Below are 20,288 nucleotides of genomic sequence, written 5' to 3'. Positions count from 1 at the left end.
TTACTGTATCTGAGAATCTACATTGTTTATTTCAGCAATAAGTGCTCCCAAACCTAAAGTACATTTTAAAATCTACAACACAAAAATAGAAAATATTCAAAATGCACAGAAACACAAATCACCTTTAATGTGATTAAAACGTCACATGAGTTTTTTTGCAGTTAAGTGGCAATTAAAGATGTGCTTCACAACACTGTATAGAAATTTGCAAGTTTCCTGTACAGGTAGGATCCTCATGCTTGTGCAAGTCGTTCCAGAACTCTTCGGTAATCTGAAACAAGTTGTTGGAAGCTCTCTTCTAACTGTTCGTGTTGCATGTTTAGGTCTATTTGGTTCAACTGATTCGTCAGCTCCTCTGGTCTTAGGCACCTTCTCATCTTGGCAAGTTCTCTCTGCTTTTTCTAAACAATTAAACAGTAGTTTGAACACAACCAACAATTAAAAATAAAGTATTTCCTTATACTTATCCAATTTCATTATTTAGTTAAGATGTCCCTAATAATAAAGAACATTAACAGCATTTAATTAGGAAATCTCGTTGGTTAAAGCTTCATAGTTTTTGTATTACCAGTAAACCAGCAAAGTGAAAAATGGTTTCAAAGTTTTACCTTATACCTACTGATTAGGTCTAATGTTACATTACTAGAATTTATGGCATGAAAAACTAGATTGTATAAAAAATGACCACAATATTTAGTTCTATGTTGTCATTAATCAAGCAATTAAAAAAGAAATATATGCATTATGTATGCCTGGTATCTCATCAGTAGCTATTTCCCATGCCCATGGAATCATCAAGTTTGTTAAAAGAAAATTCCCTCAAACAAGTTTGCTTTTCCTATCAGTCTCAAGATCAAAGCCCTTCCTTCTATACTCTATTAACCTTCACACTTCTCTCTCAAAGGAAAATTTGATTTTGATGACTGATGCTGAGGAAGTGGGAGTTGAGACCATGGTAAATTATAAATGGGTAAGATCTGAGAAACTTTGATAATCTCCCACAGATCCCATAGATGATAAACTTCAGTTCAGAAAAGGAGAAGGTTCTGTACCAGTGTCCTGATGAGGCCTCCAAGTACATCTTTGGCCAATATTCAAGAAACATTTCCTTGTAGAAAAGATGTCAAAAGCAACATAACTGCTTGAATTTTAGATGTGTGTTTGCTCTATCCAGTCAACATATAGTCATATTTTAAAGCAATTATGGCTAATAATGAGAAAGGTACTCAAAATGTGAGAATCACTCAAGTAAAATTAGACATGAGAACCCTTCTGAGCAACAAGTTTCTGTCAGTAGAAAAACTAAACCTCCTCTATTCTAGAATTAATTGCAAGTCTGCTTAATTAGCAGAAATATCTAGGTATATTATTATCTAATTTAAATTTGAGACATCTAGAAGTTTTAACTTCACGGTTTTAACTTCACCCAACAGTTGGTACATGGAGTATAGCAAGAACAGTTTTGCTAATAATGTATACAAGAAGTTTTGCTTTTTCTTATTTATTGAATGCTCTGCATTGGCTTTGTAGGACAAATAGAGAGAACTCCAACCCCAGGTAAACACATTTTTTGTTTTTGAATAAATATACTCTTCACTAAATAGATTTTACACTGTCACATACAGCAATGGCTTTACAGAGCAGAAGAAAAAGTCCCCTGTTCTATAGAAACTAGCTCCCTACTACTTGAATAATCAAAGCTTAAAAAAAAATTTAGGCCATAGCCTTTTCTTTTCTGTGTAGAATATTTGATAACGCCAAATTTCACAAGCTGTTTACTCTCTGGATTACGTCAGAGCAATGCCACGTACCAAGTATTTCACTTCATGTATTGTTAGTTCTTATACCAGGAGTAATATAGTTGTCTGTACCAGTTATTCCAACTGAGTGGTGTGATGTATGTAAAAATTGCAGGATTTTTAGCAATAAACTCCTTGCTAATGTGAAGACTTGAAGGAGAATAGGTGTATTACAGGATTTTTGGTTTGGGTTTCTGAAATCAGTTGTACTTCTGCTACAGCTAGCCAGGAAGAAGCTGTTAAATGCAAGTACCACTATTACTAAATTAATGTAGTGGGAACTTAGAATTATTCTACATCTGGCCAGCACCATCCAATTGACGTCATCAAGTGCTCTATATAAAAAAGTAGCATTAAGAATGCTGTAATATTGCTGATTATTTACAAAAAGCTACTTTCCTCCTCCAAATTACTACATATTGAGAGTTAGTTGGAGATCTGGAAAGGCTTTTTACATTTTTTTTTTAAACAAGAGCATGACTAAACTTTTTTTGGAAGCACTGTTTAAAGTCAGTGTATTTACCTAAAAGTCAGCCAACACCCGTTCCCTGTTTACATTCTTTTGAAAAGAACTATTGTTGAAAAATTAAATAGAATACTCTACATTTAAATAGAACATTCTGAAGTTTTAGAGGACCAATACTACGTATCTAGCAATACAAAAATCTGTATAACTTTTTGTTCTTAATGTATTACATGCAAAGATTCAAGTTGAAATGATTGTTAGAAGCAATAGAACTGAAGATGCCTATGGAATTTTGTATTTTCCCCACAGGACTTCAGTGCTGAATGAATGATTTGGAACCATGCAACAGTCCTGTTAGATGGAAAATCATGGCCTTATTTGTAGTGGACATTGAGTGAAATTTAGCAAATGAGACAAGACACTCATGAAAGAATAGAAAGTGTTTTGATTAAGATCCTGTCTCTCAGCATGACATGGCGTTATCTCCAGATCAGCGAAGTGTTTAATGCAGTGCTGGGTTCTCATTTCTGCTAACAGCCCCCCTAAGTCCAACATGAGTACAATCAGAGTTCTGCTATTTTGATATAACAGGATAAGTGCTGCTTTAGGAAGGCTTGCAAGTTAACCAAGATAATTCTGATACTTTGCCAAACTTTTCCAACCAGGTTTTGGTTTGCTCAGTGAGTATGTAATTGCAGAGTAGCTAACAAGCTAGTTACAGCAATAAACCTAGGTTCATCTGTGGTCTTTTAACTCTTAATAAAAGAGACTGATGTGATAAGTAACTACAATATATTCATATATGTGTGTCTCAGATGGTCAGTTAATGCAACACCACCTATATTGAAGATCCTCAGAAGCATATTTAGTAGGAGCTATGGAAGTTACTTTACACTAAGCTCAATAGTTGCTTGAACTTCACTTCTGAAATTACTTTATATTCCATCTGCATGGAATCCTATGTTGACCTGGCTATATTACTACTAGCAAGGTGCTTTGTTAGACCTCATAAACAAGTAGGACAGGAATCTGAACTATACCTTGTCTGCTGTGTAAATGTGCTATGACATTTACCCCTCACCTCCAACTCTGTGGTTTGTTTAAGATGTTCTTAACCTTTTCAAGGAATTGACTTTTTTCCCTCCTTAAATCTATCTGGACATAATGTCACCTGTAGAGCTAGATACCGTAAGCTCAATAACAACTTAATGCTGGAATTGAGCAAGAAACAGGAGACAAACAAGACCTTCAGCAGAGTTATGAATGAATGTTCTCTGCATCTGTGTACATGTCAGTTGATCACTGCATAACTAATAGTAGTTGATTGGCAACATAATTAGCATCAGCTACATTTATGGAAATGAAAGTAAAATCAAGTATAATTAGCCTTGAAATAAGTATTAAATGATACTTAAGTCATATACACCTTATAGGGGCCAATCAGTCTTCTTTTAACGTCCAACCGATAGCTTCTGGACTGTTCTGCATCACCCATATCTGTTGCACGCAATCGGAGAATTTCATAAACTCGTCTTGTGTGTTGCTAATGAACAGAAAGAATAAAAATAGTGCCCAAATAAAAAGGTCAGTTAAAAGAACTCTAATATGACAGTATTTACCCACTCTGAGTAATTCCTTGGCTTATCAGACACCAGTCAGAGGCACTGACAAAGCCTATCGGCCTAATCCTCCTCACCAGTAGGTTAAATGAATAAATATTAGTTCTCTATTTCTTCCATGCAGCCAGTGTCTGATCTCTCAAAATGCTGTACGAGCCACAGAGGTGCTTCAATGACCTGCAGCAAATGAGCAGCACAAAGTCCAGAAGCCATAGTCCAAAATGGCTTCAAAGAACTGAGGGATTGGAACTAGAGTGACATCAAGCAATTTATTACTACACAGTACCTCCTGTACTAATTTTAATAATCTTGTCATACCTACTACTCTTCACAAAGCTACCTGGAAGTTCTAAATATGAGAAAGAAACAATATTTAAAGTTTTCTGTTTACTAGGAAGAGAACAGAAGACTAATTATTTCTAATAGAAAACTGAAGTGATTTTGGAACACTGATTAGCCAGTGTCACATCTGGGAAGGAAACAAGATTCATGTTGCTACCATATTACTACTAACTGCTGCAACATTAAAACTGAATTCAAGATCAAGTATTCCTTTGCAGAGCAACAGAATAAAATGCTATGCTATATGTGTTTAGATACTATTAAAATAAATCTAATTATTTATCCCTTAAGGTTTAAGATCTCATACACAGAAGGCTGCAGATGTACTTCCCTTACCCAAGGCATACGTTTTTTGTGAACATGTTTGAATACAGCTTGTCCTCCCTGCATGCTGTAAGCCTCATTCAATGCTTTCACAAAACTATACTCAAATATTTGAGTTAAGCAACTCTGCCTCTTCACTACTATGATCAGCAATTACTTTAATCACTCACTGTGGAGATTACCAGTGAATGTAACTGTTAAATTTAACTGTTTAGTTCTCTAAATGTTTAGAGCTGCCTTAGTAGCAGTTGCTTGCTACTTCAGTGCTCTGCATTCCCCAAAACAATGGCTATTTGTATAGATACACTTGTAAAAAATGGAAGCTAATACCTGAAAAAATTGGCAACTTTCAAATTCTATTACATCAACAACATCAGTAGGAAAAAAAGGCATTTCAAACCATGAGCTATGTATCTCTTTCAGATACATTCTAGAAATCAGTTGAAACATGCTGGAGTATGCAAATTTCAAGTCTCTACATCTATGTTTAAATTGCACTTCTACTAGTTTCATAAGAATAGGTCCAACTACAACAGTTCTGATTTAATACCTTATTTATTTTCAACTTCTGTTGAGCTTCCATCACCATTTCTTGACTGAAGCCTTGCATTAAGTTTCCTGGTGAAAAGCAAAGCAAGTCTTGACAGAGCTTTACAAGGACAAAGTCTCTTAGCTTTACGTAGTTTTCAGATGGGTCTTCAGCTAGAAAGAATACATATAAGAGCACATAGTTAATACAAGCATTATTTGTTGCTTTATCTCCCATATGTAATTACAAGGACTGTGAAAGACAAAAATCAGATACAGTATTAGTCACTATATAAACAACCATGTTTAACTATAAGTACTGCTATCAAAGTTTTAGGTGTTTGACATTTATTCTGTCAAAGAAATTGGGAAATTCATTGATTCCTTTCCTTTTTACTCAAATTAGTTAAGAAGAAGTTGATAGTTTCTATAGAGTATACTAGCAATATACATTTCACTTGTGTCAGCTAAGATGACAAGTTATAACCAGGACAAAACATTTATTGCAAAAGTGAAACTCTGAAATATTTTAAAGCATTAGGGAATTTAAATTTAAATTAACCTTTCTGAAAAGAGGAAAAGGCTTTACTTAATTTTACTAAGTATTCTGGCCACATATCACAGTTGTCAAGCCTGACTTTCTTGTAAAAATGACAATAAATAATTTCATATAATATTCCATAACTTGAGTGCCAAAGAGAATATTTCTGTATGGAAAAAAAGCAGGACAAAGTCTACAATTAAAAGCTATTTTAGTACAAATTTATACTGTTTGCTACAATTCTGCATTTAAGGCACTGAGCCATGAACGCGTATGTCAAATGATTTATTCGGTGTAAGAATTTGTTTATCCTCAATTATAAAAGCTATGTACAGCTTTGTAGTATTAGCAGGAACAAAGATAATAAAAATACCACTCTATAAACAAGACTTCATGTTGCATAGAGGAAGTTGTGCTACCATAGGTTCCTATGAACTGGATTGAAATTACCAGGTAGATTACCTTGTGTTAGGAGTATCCTGCAGTGATACGTAAAGAAAGCAAGTATTCTGTTGCATTTTAATTAGTTTTTTGGGGGGAAGGTGGAGGACTATTTTTTAAACTAAGACCTAAAATGAGTTCTGAGACGGCACCTACAGCTGAATAGTCAATTCGAGTTTGAATTGCGTTTCTTCCTATACTGGTCCTGAAACCACAGGACAGATATGTTTGTAGCCAATTTTCATGCTATATACCCTCCCCTTCTTCCATAAACTTTTTATTTTTATGTTTTGCGCACACACCTCTGACATGATAGATGTATTCAGCCAGCAATACATGCTCCTGAAGCACAAGTCCTGTACAAATTTTAGCCTGTAAAATTTTTACCTGCACAAATATGAATGTTATTTTAGATTTTTCTCAGTTTTGAGTTTTGGCTAATAGGAGTAAGTTGAACAAGAAATTTGACAAAGGTTGATCTCCTGGCAAATTCAGCTGCGTATCTCACAGTAAAATGGCTAATTAGCTAGTAATCCGTGCATGCCAGGGATTGAATTTTCCTGGTGTGCTGTTCTCTAAGTAAAGGATTTAGGGAGCTACATTATATACAGTTCTTCTATAAAACAGGGTACCATTAATCCTGAACCAAGCTGAAGCTAAATCTTCAAAGGCCATTTAGTTCTGACAAGTTCTGACATGAAAGTTGGTTTGTGGGCTAGCAATCCGTGAATGCTATGAGTTGTGTTATTGAACAGGTGAACTTAGTTAAAAATTTAACACAGACCTGTTATATCAAGTACTGTAGGAGAAGACATATAGTATCTATGAACTGTTTCAAGAAGCTGAGCACCATGGCCTTCTCCTTGGAATGGTGGCAAGATCAGCATCTGGCTACAGACAAAGGAATGCATTGATATTTCAGTTCAAATGCATGCATTTGCAAACATTATATTATAAAAACTTAAAAACTAAATGGTATTTCATTTTTCATTAAAGTACATGTAGCAATCTTAATTTTAAACCATAACTCTTACGTAATCTTAGAACTGCCAAATATTCAAAAACTTGTTTGAGATTCCCTCTGCTTCAAGAAGGGAACAATGAAATAAATCAGTGCATAGCCAGCTAATAATGGGGATTTTTTTAAACAAATCAACACCATTATAAACAAGTATTGGGAACTTCAGCAGTTCCCTCTTCTGAAATAAAAGGCAAGGCACGAGTTACGCCGCCAATTACCTTACACGTGGCCGGGTTTTGTCTGGGTACACATAGTAATTATAGACTGTCATGTAGCCTACGGTCGCAAAGAGCGTAGCTCCATCCTTATTATACTTCTCAAATCTGCAGATAAAACAGAAAGCCAAGCAGGTCAATTACAGTCGCGCTCCCATGCAGTGTCCATTTTCTTTTCCATTCTCCAACTGAATTTTCAGTGTCAGCAAGCTACTCTGTGAGGGCCCAATGGGTACACCTGCTATGTTCTGAATGTACAATTCACTTAATTGGTGTGCAGCAACTTGGATAAATCAGACCTCTTTGCAGCACTTCAGTGCACTTGCCTATTATAAAGATGAATAGGTGGCAAGTAAAAGAAAACACAGGCAAAGCTCATTTTACTGTTTAAGCCTACATTCAGGGCTCTAACGGACAACAGCATTTAATTCAGCTCTATTCTCAAGGTTTCCCAAAGCATAATGGAGGAAAACTCAAGCCTGATAAACAATGGTTTTTCTTTCCTGGGAAAAATATCATTATACTGCTCAATAATTGGCCAGCCACAATTAAAATGCAGGCTTTGTGGAGGTAATAAGGTCCACTGTTGCTTTAGAACTGTACTTACACTAGAAAGTAGTTCCATCTTTCATCATCTACATCAATAAAGCTAGCAGTTTCAATAAACCACATCAAGAACGTCTGAAGCCTTTCATGATATTCTCGAAAGCCTGGACATGTCATGTCAGCCTAGGGAAAAAGCCAGGAGAAGTCAGGTGAAGCCTATCACAGATGTAAGAGGAAAGAAAATCTGCAAAACCTAATTAAATTCTACAGTACAAAAAGAATATGCTCGTAATTAATAAACTGGTCAAATGATAGCATTTATATACTACAGTTGAAACATTACACAAAGTTCCTCACTTCAAAATAAACTAAGTTGTCTGCTTGAGAAGTTTCACTTATTTTTCATACCTTATATATCTGATAAGTTATGTCTTCACCAGCTTCCTCGTTATGAACAGAATACGTGTGTAGCAGCATTCCAAAGGGCTTGAAGTTGACCTCCTTTTCCAGCAGAGAGACAAAGTCATCTGTGTTTGTACAAAAACCAGGAGGAATGATTTCTCTAATTTTACTTTCAACATCATCTGCCTGGGGAATACAAAAGGGGTCAGGATCAGAGGAAGATTAAAAAAGACAAAGTGACCATTGTGCTATTAGAGATGAATATAAAAAAAGAGGTGCTATGGCCTATCAGCAATTTCAAAGAAAACAAGGCAAGGAAGTGTTCCTGTTGTTCAATAGTGACCTCCCAGCAGACAAAGGACTGAACAGATACAGGAGGGTCACAGTCCAGCCACCATCAGTATCCAAGAACTAGTAGTTACATCATAAGTTTCTGAACATTTTTATGTTTGTGGACTGTTAGAAAAATCTAAGTATTGATAGCTATTCTAATAAAAGCATCATGTGAAGAATATGACAAATGGCAAGACAAGGAAGGAAGCTATAAATTCAGTCACATGGAAAGAATACTACTCCTGTTTTTCCTAGTTTGTTGGATGCAACACATTTCTGAAAGAGCAGTAAAATCAGAAGCCAAGACTTTTCATCCCCATCTAAGACTGTAGCACATAGCCTTATGGAGCTGGGGTTCCCAAACAAGCAGCTTAAGAGGTATTAGGTGGTGCTGAACTGAGTGGAGAAAAAATGAACAAAGACTAAAAACAGTAGCCCCCAAACAAGAAAGTGACAGCTAGCACACACTTGCATTCTTATGTCTCGCTGCTTGAAATGCCTGCCTATAGTCAGCTGCAAACTACATTACAAACTCAGAAGACAAACATCCTGCATTCTAATCAAAGAACACTTTGAAAACAAAGTTGATAAAAATAATAAAAATATCATTTAGGAATACTGACAGCAAATCCGACCTGTAAAATATAACACCAGGGAGGAAAGAAATATTCTAACACCAAAACTAAATTCAGAGATTAAAATTACCCTTTTCAGTTAACCAAACTGAAAGTTAGAGACTATCAGCTGAGCAGACTTCATAATCCTTTTCAGACCCCAAAAAGACCACTTGATTGAATACATTTACTACTTCTTTTTAACCATGAATATTTGATGAAGTTTCACAATAACGTATTACTGCTTCTCACCAGGCAATAAAACTTAATGAATTGGTCTCAACTTAACAAAACCGTACTCCTCAATACAACCCCTAAAAGCCTGACATTACATTCAACAAAATGAGCTTACATTCAATTCAAACTTTCCTCTGGACAATGAATCCAGGTTTTTACTTAATGGAGTTTGCCGTGAGTTCAGCTGTAATGTTTGTATTGTATCTATTTCCACAAGGACTTACACAAGAACACTTTGTGTTAACTTACTAAGCAGCTCTTTCACACCGTTTACATGCATGATGGGTATTAGTTCAAAACCAAGACCCTTGCTACTTAGCATTCAAAACAGGGAAATTAAGATGCTTAGAACAAAATACACTACAAAAGGCTAATACAACATGCTACTAATTCCTGTCCTTTCAACCATCCTCCCTTAAGTAGAAGCAATGCACCTGCAAATGAATAGCACTTTATCATTCAGTTACATTTTTAGTGTAGAGAAAGATGGATGTGGTTCAGCACAAACAAGTTTTATTCTTAATGGTTTGGTACTACCAACATTTATATTTATATTTGTAGAGAGCGCTATTAAGCAATTAAGATATAGAGCTACAATACTTGGTGTAACAACCCAGTTAAAATGTGTACAGTCTTTACATCCATTTCATTCTCAAAAGAACAGACCTTTTCTGTTCGTCCTAAAGAAATACTAGTTTAACATATTTTCTTTACATTTGCTAATTTAACTGCATAACACAAAATTAGCCGTTTTGCAGAATCATGGAAATATATACATTAACAAGACTGAGTATTTACATGAGCATAATATTTCAGAAACACTCATTCCTTTTCAAACTGTGCAAGTGCATTATTTACACAGATCTTAAGTCCGCACTGGTGATAAACTTGTAGGAATCCTCAACTAAGGATCTTTCATTTTGCACATCTGCAAAAAACATGTAAAAATCCTCTAGAATTAAAACAGGAATTCCAAGCATCAGATCAATAACAGACCATGTGGATGATACATAAAAAGGGATGAACATGCAGTAAGAAGTATTATATGTCATGTTTAAAAAAATGCTCCCCTCATGTTCATAAGATTCATCTATCATTGACAGAAGACAAACTTTCACCTGCTGAAAACATGTAATATAACACATCTTAGTTCTACATGACCACAACGTAATTTTTACCTGTTGCCTCCCTAAGGTTCTCTCCCCTTGAAATGAAACCTGACTATCTAAGAAATGAAAGAACCTATATTGTCAGTTAGGGTTAATAAGATCTGCATTTCTTACAGAAGGAAATCCCAGAATCCTCAGTTTGAGTGGTGACATAAGTTTAAGTGATCCAGTTTTCAGTTAGTGAGTCCTGAATTATTGGAATCTGGAAATACCAACAGCATACAAACAGCTTGATTTATTAATACCTGTAGTTGTTTAGAGAAGCACCCATTACATAGTAGGCACTTTCAAAAAACTTCTCAGAAGTGCTCATATACCAAGTAGTTACTGAAGTTTGTTTACTGCCTTTCCCTTTGTGTATTTCTTTGATATTGGTGAGAGAGAGGCTTCTTTTATCCAAGCAAGGCACTTCTATTTTACCAATTTGCAAGGATTTACACAGAACAATTTCTGTAAGGAAGAACAATCCTGTTGGCTGCTGCAGCAGTGTTAAGCACAGACAAATCATTTAAGAGTGCAAAAACCCTTGCTGACTTACAAGACTTGTTGAGCTTATGATTCACACAAGTACTACCTGTAATGTATTGCCTTCATACGCAAACCATATGAGATGATGGGGAATACAGTATGGATTTTGTAACTATACTTCATTTGTAGTAGGACTACTTAAGTGGGCATTGTAGTTAAGCATACATTATATTCAACTCTGAATACTTCTTAAAATAGAAATGATTATTGTACTAATAGACAATTATAACATTTGTATATCACTGTTATTTCAAAGTGTCTTCACTTAAAATAATTATAGAAATGTATTTGAAAGCTGAATTTTTCTCAGTTATAAATATTAATTCTAGCCGGGAGCAATAGAGCGATCTGTTGTATTACCTAAAAAAGTATGTCTAATATTAAAATTGCACTCATTAACTTTTGTTAAAGCAAATATATTAGACTAGCTGCAAAGCTAGATAACATTGATAGTAAAGACTGTTTTATAAGTTACTGAAATACTTTCCTTCACTCCATCATGAAATCCAAAAGGAGGCTCCTTGAACAGCTGCAAATCTGAAAGCAGCTAGCAATTCAGAAGTCAATGCTATTCATATTTACCCTAGAAGAAAGCAGTCTCTCTTCAGATATTTAAAAGAATCAACTCCACCCAAGGGATAAATTTTGTCCATTATCATTAAATGAAGTGCTAACCAAGAACATACTTCTGTTCAAAACATGATTGTACTTTGCTGAGCCTTCCTCACTAACGTGGGATATATAGGTCCATTTTCAGGGAAACAATATTAAGATGCATAAATATACTTGAAGTTCTGGCTACCGGCATTTCAGGATCTTAATCTTTTACCTAATGTTTAAAGATGTTGGAGAAACAACAAACAGTATTAAGGCAAATATTTCAGTCAGTCCCTAGCAGACAGAAATAGCAGCTGCTGTAGCAGTAACAAACTTTCTATCAGAGAATAAAGTCACTTGCTGTTGAAAGGGCTTGTGTGTGGATAACATGTGAATAACCTGACACAGCATTAAAACTCACTTTTAACCAGCTTGTTCAAGGCAGAGACTTTCCAGAACACCATTTGTAGCGGAAAGATTACCAGTCATGCATAGTATATAGTTTGTATCTTACTATTAGTATCCCAAATTAGCTAAGCAACTAAACAGTTAAATACATGCTAATATGCATTTAAATTAACAATGTGCTTATTTTCAAATATGAACACATTTTCAGAGATTAATGTAGTGTTACTAATGCAAAATACAGACGGCAGGGGACTGTTGACCACCATGTCTTTTTTCCTTACTAAGGTTTAGATATAGCCATATGAGCAGCTTATTAGGACACACTGTGTTAATACCAAGGGGAGCGCAGGGAAAGTGCTTCAGTCAAAGCCTGTAAGCATTCTAGAAAAAGAGTATATTGAAGTCTAGCTCAAACAGATAATCTTTTTGTCCCCATCTCAGTCCCTTAAGCAACTGGAGGAATAATTCAGTAGAGGCAATGCTGGGCTTGAAAAAAAGCAAGGATTCTGAGCGATCAGAAAAGCTGCAGTGTTAGTTTAAGGCCACCACAGTGACATATCTCATTTACTTTGCTCGTACTTCTAGAAAAGTAAAGCAGCTTTGTTATTTGTACAGAAAATAGATAGCATGTGAGTAAAAAAGGTATTGTGGTGTGGATTCCCACTGTGACACAATTTTGAAATTACATTGGTGAAAGGCTGGACAGAGAGGTGGTCTGTTTGATTTTAATACAGTTATTACTTAGCCAACAGGCTTTCCTTTTTTATTTATTTCTAAAAACTTATGAAGATTGAAGTATATGACCTTTCACTCCTAAGATATATTGCCCTAGCCTCAGAAATATTTCAAAACACAGAAGTATATTTCCAGGGACTTAGCCTGCTGAACTAAGTATATTTAAAAGTATATTTAACACAAGTGCAGAACAAGGAAGGACAAATCTACATAACTTTCATTCCAGTATTTTTTTTTCTTTAGAAAAACAGGCTTTACCTTGAAAACACTTAAGTTTTGAGGAATTTGAAATTAGGAACTTTAAATACAGCTTAGTCTAAGAAAAGAGAATAACTTTTCTCAGGCAGGGTAATTTGATGTCAGTGCAAATGTATAACCACACTACATAATATTATGAAGATTCACCAATAACCTCATAAGTAGCTCTTTCCAAAAGAAATCAAAATTTTTCTTCCCTATAACTAGGCAAAACACATGATATGAAGTTTTCTTGATGCATTAAAATCCACTCTGAAAAGAAACAATTTTCCTTCTTACTGGATTCTCTTCAATATGAAGAAAACCACTAGTCCTCCTGGAGACATCCAACATAAAAAATGACTTGTCTTTTTTTGTGGAACTAGCCTTGGTATTAGTGCCTCTTGTTTGACTGTAGTGTTTGAAACATTTTTGATGGCAGTACTGAAGTCAAAAGAGCAATGAGAAAATGTACAGATGAAGTTCAAAGCTTTTTTTTTTTTTTAGGTTAGTATTATAGGAAGCTTTGTTTTTAATGTAACTCATGTTTGGGTAGGTAATTACTAAACCTTGAATTTTTTGTCCATGTCCCATTAAACCTTCCCAATAAGTACAGGACTGACTCTGTCTTTACCTCCACACAGTCAAACTTCTCATTAACTTTAGACGTATATTCGATGCGGAAGAGCGTTGACAGGTTACCAGCAATATAGTACAAGAGGATCTTCAGTCCCTTGTAGCCAAAGGCAACTTCACTGAGGAAGGAAAAAAGCACATTCAGGAGATCTGAATTAGTTTCATAGCAGAATATTCACAATACAGTGCTTTCACTTATCACTTTAAATTCACATCCTCTTTCCCAGTGAGGTATTCCAAAGATTCCTTATATGAAAACCGGAATCAAACTGAAAGTGGCTCTTTCTAGAGAGAGAATGCCTTACACTATTTTTATTAGTTATTTTGCTCCTCTAGTGCAGAAATAGAACATGTCCTTGGACTCAGTAAGACAGTGCCTGTACATTTACTGCGATAGCTCACAAAAGAATAACTAAGATAACTAATATTCCATTTATGTTTCTAAATATGTTAACCTCACTAGTGTTTATTTATGAATACCAATTAATATCATTTACTAAAACTTAAGTTCACAGTGTAGCAGCCTAACATTTTGGAACACTACCGCAAGTTACTGTATAAAACACAAGTAGATAAAGAATCATAGCAACAAGTGTGTTTCTGGTGGAAAGTTGCTATATACTTACTGATTTAATTAGAACCAAGTAAATACAAAAAGGTATGGACTAGAGATGCCTTTTTTTTTTTTTAATACACTTCAAAAAATGTGAGTTGCCCTAATACAAATACTACATTGCTTTAAATCTAGAGAATTTCTTTTCAGGCAAAAAAATGAAATGCAGAAAGTGATCATGTTCACAGGAAAACATTAGAATCTTTCATTTTTTTTTTTTTTTAAAATGCATTTTAACTGAACTTCTTCCTTTATGGTAGCATGTTTCTAATTTAAAGTTTGAATTGCCAGAACAATAATTTGTATGTTAGCTATACTGACAGATTGGAGAGTTCTCCCATTACTAAAAGCACAATTACTCTCAGTGATAGCTGCAGTAGATGTGCAATAGTGCAACTAATTTTATTACAATTACCATAGGTAGCACATAGTACTTAGAATGCTCTTTAAAGGAATTGAAAGTTAAAAAACTGTTTCAAGTAGACAACAGATATGTACATATATTGTCCTTTAATTTTTTTTAAAGCTACAGCCAGACTGTTCACTATTGCTCTTCTGATAGTGTTAAATGACATTCTAACACTAGGGACATAGTGGCTAGCTTCCCTACTTAAGTTAGAATACTTGAAAAAAATGAAACACCTTTCTTAAACAGTTTCTCTATCTCCTGAATATCTAACTGATTACAAGTGTACATATTAGAGAAAACAAATGCCTGAGTTCAATAGTTATCAATGATCTATAACAGCCAAGAATGTGAGTTTAAGTTAATACTTGGGTCTTTTTCACTAAAAATTCCATGCTATGTTGTAGTAAAAAATAAATTGGTATACTGTTGACAGATACCTTTTTGGCAGTCATTACTGTGGAAGTTTTAAGGAAGAAATATTAATTCTTGCAAATCTTACAGATTACCTGAATGCATCAGCCATTGAGACAAGTAATTCTGCCTGCACAATCAGGCATTTTGTCCTCTGATAATATTTTAAAAGTAGTACATAAAATGACTACAAGGCCCTAACTCCATGTGCTAAACGCCAAGGCCATTATTTAACTATACAGTCATAAAACTGAAATATTGTGTGTCATTTTAAATACTTTGGTATAGTAGTATTTCCTGTTCTCTAGCAATTAGGAACCAACCTCCCCCTTCCAGACCTATTAATTTCACTCTGAATACTTTAACTTACTCATCTCCAAATACTTGATGGCTATACTCTGGATTAAATGTTGTGTTGTCATCTTCCAAATCCTCAGGAAAGCGAACTAAGAAGAAAAAATAAGCATGACCAAGTCATCAGTTTGTTCATGCAGAGATGCCATGCTAGATGTTTATGTATTCTTTCACTGTAAACAGCTTCAGTTACGAGCCTATGTTAGGCTGACATACAAATGAAATCAATGCATCTTTTGAAAATTAGATGCATGTTATTTCCTCAAATTAGTAATCACAATAAAATGGAGAAATTGATACAGATATATGCATATTCAGACATATATACATACAGTTTCATACACATATATATCCTGACTGTTACTAGCTTCTACTCCATCTTGAACACTGAGTACACTGCCCAGATGGATACTCCTACACTAAACAAGACCAATCATGTAATCAAAGCTGCCATCTCATTTTGTTGTTCTTCTCTCATATGTAGTTCAGAAGACCTCATTGTAAGGAGGTCTTCAGAGAGTGGTGAATAGAAAAAAACGTTCACATGCATTAATGTTGATTTTAAGATTTTTAAGAATCAACATGGATAGATTCAAAACAGCAGCACTAATACAATAGGAGTATTTGCATCAAAATTACAAAAATAACTAGTGAGCATCTCCCCATGACTTTTTTTCCAGAGAGCTAAACAGTTGAGGTTAAAAAAAAAAAAGGCAAAAACAGAACAATTCTGAAATACCACCATGGATCAAATGAGGACCCAGAAGAGGACAGTGTGCTTTTATATGCACGTGGGAAATGCATGTTTTTTTTTTCCTCTTCCCAAATGGTATTAGCTTGTAAAGTCTCATCTATTCTCTTAATATAGTTTGCATATGGGACATCTATGCTCACCAAAAGAAAAAAAAGGAAACTAAATATATTAGGAGAGATAGGGCTATGAGTAACAAGTAAAAAGCCTCTAGCAGTCTCCCTGAAAACTCATGAGTAGCTCCTCGGATTTCTAGACCAAATTAACTCAGATAGTTCCTGTTATTTCCCATCCTTTCCTTGGGTTTTAGAAAGGCAGAAGAGGAAATGTAAAACATTAGATCCAGTCCCAAAATGATTATTTCAAATACTGTTTAAGTGCAAGAGAAATGTTTCACAATTATAGGGGCCTAAAGAATTAAGTACATGGGTTAGAATGGCATTGTGGCTCACAAGGCTAAAGTTATTATGCATTACAAATAATATTAAACTTTATGGAACAGACTGTTAGTGGTAGCTCTGAAGAGTGCTTAACAGGTTCAATACTTTTATTTTTTTAATAAGTGATGCAATTTATTCTGTTCAATGAAACAAAATGCTAAAGAGCTGGAAAGATTAAAAATACACAGGTATGACCTCTTCTTAAGAAATTACTGCTACAAGTAAGATAGTTTTGGATATAAGCAAGTCTATCAAGAGTTCAGTAATTCTGCTTGTATTATGGATGTCCTAGTAAGTTAGCTATATAAAGCTACGAGTAGTTCTTTAAACCTTAGAGTAACATACTACTTGTACTCAGGTTTTAAACACTTTGTTAAAAATAGCTTGTGTAATCTAGATGAGGGGGCAACAAAAAACCCCAGCCCAACAACACAACACTTATTAGTTTTCTTTCTTGTTTACTATTTCCTCAAAAAAAAAGAGGAATGGGAAAGATGTAAAATTAAAAAAAAATACTCAATTAGAAATCTGTAACCCTAACAAGATGAGCTCTGCTGCTAAGGTCACTGTTAAAACAACAGACACTTAGGACTACGTCATAACATATGGCTTAGAAAGACAAAACTGAAATAACATACTGAATACTGAAAAATAAGGTAGGAAAATTCCAATGCACTCTAGTAATACGTTAATAAATTGCAGATAACATTACGATGCAGGGACAGGCCTGAGTTTCTATAGCTGTACTTAACTGCACTAGTCTCAGCAAAATTAGGCTAGTATTAGACTAATTAGACTGTGCTCCTATTCTTGTGTTTGTATATATACATTAACAGGTACATATAATGAAGTCCACCCAGGTTTTATATAGGAAAGTTTCTTAATTAAAATGCAGAGTACTTAAAGTGACATTACCTAGCTTTAGCTGAATTGCTTCATTTGTGTTACATTTGTATTCAGCCAGCTTCTTCTCCATAGCAGTAAGTCCTGAAGAAAAAGATTTTTTAAATGGTTTAGATGTGCACAATCTGCATCACTCTTATTCACCAAATATGTTTAGGAAAAGGTTCTCAAGAACAGAAAGAACCACAATGCAAAAACACCAAAGATACTGAACAAGAAGAAAAATCCCCAAACAATGTGCATTCCAAATGTAAGAGGAATGTTGAGGTTTCTAAAACACTTTTCTGGAACTACAAACAAGAACTAGAAAACAGACCAGAAGTATCTTTCTCTTTAGTTTCTGAGAATGAAGGGGATTATATTCAATGTATTTATATGTTATAATGTTTACCTGTTTAAAAGTCATCACTAATAAAACACATTAGAAAGCAATGGGTAAAAACTAAGAATTCAGTCTGACAAATGTTTCTTTTCAAGAACACATACATTTGCACATCAGTATTTCAAGACCCCTAGTTCATCCCAATTCTAATTTCTCATTACTTGTCTGGAGAGCAGAGATGCCCCGAAGCCTCACAGCAGCATAAAGCTCCATTGTCACGCATTATTAGGCTCATCATTACAGCCCTGTAAGAGTTGGAGACTCTTGTCCCAATAACAGCCAGATCTATATGAAGCTGTAGTCAAACGTGGTGCTCTGCCAGAGAACTCAAAGGGTACCTTTATGGGAGAACACCTTACTTCCTGTAAACATTGCCACTTCCTCTAAGAGGCAAAACAAATCTGTTTTCATAATAATCACACCTTTCCAAAAAATTCATGTCACCTCCTATAAGCATGTTTTAGTTTACAGAGATGTAACTACTCAAAAACTACACAAAACAGATGCAGTGACTAAGTACAGGGTATGGTTGCTGTTACAAGTTTTGCATCCCCATCAACCTCTACCCCAAGCAGAAGAATCAAATTAGAACACACAAATGTTGTCAAATATGTAAACAAGAAACACCACAGAGACTGTTGGTTCAACCACTAAAACAGAAGCAAGAAACACGTACGATTCACGTCCCATCTGCCAGTTTGCTTATTGGGACTTAAGGAAACATTCTTCTGCAAATGGAGAAAGAGAAGCCAAGTTCTGTGCCCGAGATCTCAAAAGAGCATTTTTCTCCCTAAACATCAGAGCTCTCAGCTGGCTAAAGAGTCTTTGCTGACACAGGATTTTGATGCAAATCCATTTACTGAAAGCATCAAACGGCACTAACAAAGATTCCTGTATTTCATCCAGTAAAAGATCACTTAAAAAGTGATTATGAAAAGAACCTTTTTTAAGTTCTTTTTTCCCTGAAACACAAGTTGAACATGCAAGCAATATCACATAGAAATGCGCAGACATGCCTCCAGATGTTACGTTACCAGGCTGTCTTGATATGGGTATAGAACCAGGAAACTGAATTTCCTTCTTACAAACTGAGGACTCAAGGATTTGAGAATAAATACTTCACATAGAAGGAATACTTTTTCACCCAATAATGTAATTAGAGACAGGTGGTCTCATAATGAAAGAATAGAGCTTAAGATGAAAAAGCATACATCGGCTGCTTTGGAAGAGTAAAGTTTTGTAACTTTAAGACTTCTTTTCAGAACACACCACCCCTCTTGTAAGTAAGTTTCAGTCTTCTATCCTTCCTACTTTTTAAAGGCTCTATTGTTTTTTGCCCTAAGACTGGGAAATCTGTTTTCTGTGCTAAGAACTGTTTTCCCAAAGACGGGCAGACACTGTATTTGAAGAGCTGTAAATAGACTGAAAAAGAAAACTGGTGACAGTCTGTCAGCCAGGAAAAAACAAAGTTATAATACACTCCTTTCAGCTTCTCAGGTTTTCTTAAAAGTGCTTGTATACATGGGTGTAAAACATACTATCCTCAAGCGTTATGTTGCACGGCTATTTGCTTACCCAGCAACTATAGATACTATTGGGGAAGACGACACTCCAAGACCTCTAACAAACATATGACATACCTCTGTAAGCTACTGTTTTGTACCTTAGCACATCTTTTAGCTACTACTCTGTATCTTACTTCTGCACGTTTCCATTATCTCACAAACAGGTACTCTTGACCTGGGGCACCTACGCCCAGCAACGCCCTAGCCGCCCTCTCTCTTCCAGCGGGGCCGAGGAAGGCGACACGAAGCCAGCCGCAGCCAGCCCTTGGCCCCGCGCAGAGCGCCGGCCGCCAGGTGAGCGCCCCTTGTCGTGGCAGCCGCCGCGTCCCCTGCTGCCAGCAGCGCCATCACGGCGCTCCCCCGCAGCCCCGAGCTCCCCGCGGGCGGCTTGAAGAGCAACGGCGGCTTCACGACGAGCCGCCCGCCCGCCCTCCTTCCCCACCCACCGGCCAGCCGCTGCCGCCCCCCCCCCAGCCGCCCAGCGCGGCCCCGTCCCGCGCCTCACCCGCCATTTCGGAGCGGGGCAGGACGAACCAGCCCGCGCGCCCACCCGCCGGAAGTGAGAACACGCGCCCCCGCTCCTTCTTCCGCTTCCGCTCGCGGCCCGCAGCGAACAGCTGGTGCTGGCCGAGCCACGGGGCCCGCGCGCATGCCTGCTGCCGCCCCCGCGGGCCACGTCCCCCCCTGCGGCGGCAGCCTCTGGGAAGGGCGTGCCCGCCGCG

General features: G+C 36.1%; 1 protein-coding gene across 2 annotated transcripts; it reads right to left on the bottom strand.

Moving 5' to 3' along the window:
* On the bottom strand, window positions 1–20,244 carry HAT1 (histone acetyltransferase 1). Of its 2 annotated transcripts, none has more exons than XM_035331984.1 (11): window positions 20,076–20,244; window positions 17,632–17,703; window positions 15,542–15,617; window positions 13,737–13,857; window positions 8,251–8,430; window positions 7,904–8,025; window positions 7,300–7,404; window positions 6,845–6,951; window positions 5,101–5,252; window positions 3,692–3,808; window positions 1–401 (listed from the first exon to the last, which is right to left on the bottom strand). In XM_035331984.1, exons 1-11 carry the CDS (start codon window positions 20,215–20,217, stop codon window positions 234–236), a joined length of 1,362 nt encoding a protein of 453 aa, XP_035187875.1. In that variant the 5' UTR covers window positions 20,218–20,244; the 3' UTR covers window positions 1–233. The 2 variants fall into 2 exon arrangements, with proteins under 2 accessions (XP_035187875.1, XP_035187876.1); XM_035331985.1 differs by having other exon boundaries at window positions 20,072–20,211.
* Between the last annotated feature and the right edge of the window lie 44 nt (window positions 20,245–20,288).

Source organism: Oxyura jamaicensis, chromosome 7, assembly GCF_011077185.1.
Source record: "Oxyura jamaicensis isolate SHBP4307 breed ruddy duck chromosome 7, BPBGC_Ojam_1.0, whole genome shotgun sequence".
Taxonomy (NCBI): Eukaryota; Metazoa; Chordata; class Aves; order Anseriformes; family Anatidae; genus Oxyura; species Oxyura jamaicensis.
The sequence above is the reverse complement of the archived record's forward strand: the minus strand, read 5'-3'. Positions and strand labels throughout refer to the sequence as shown.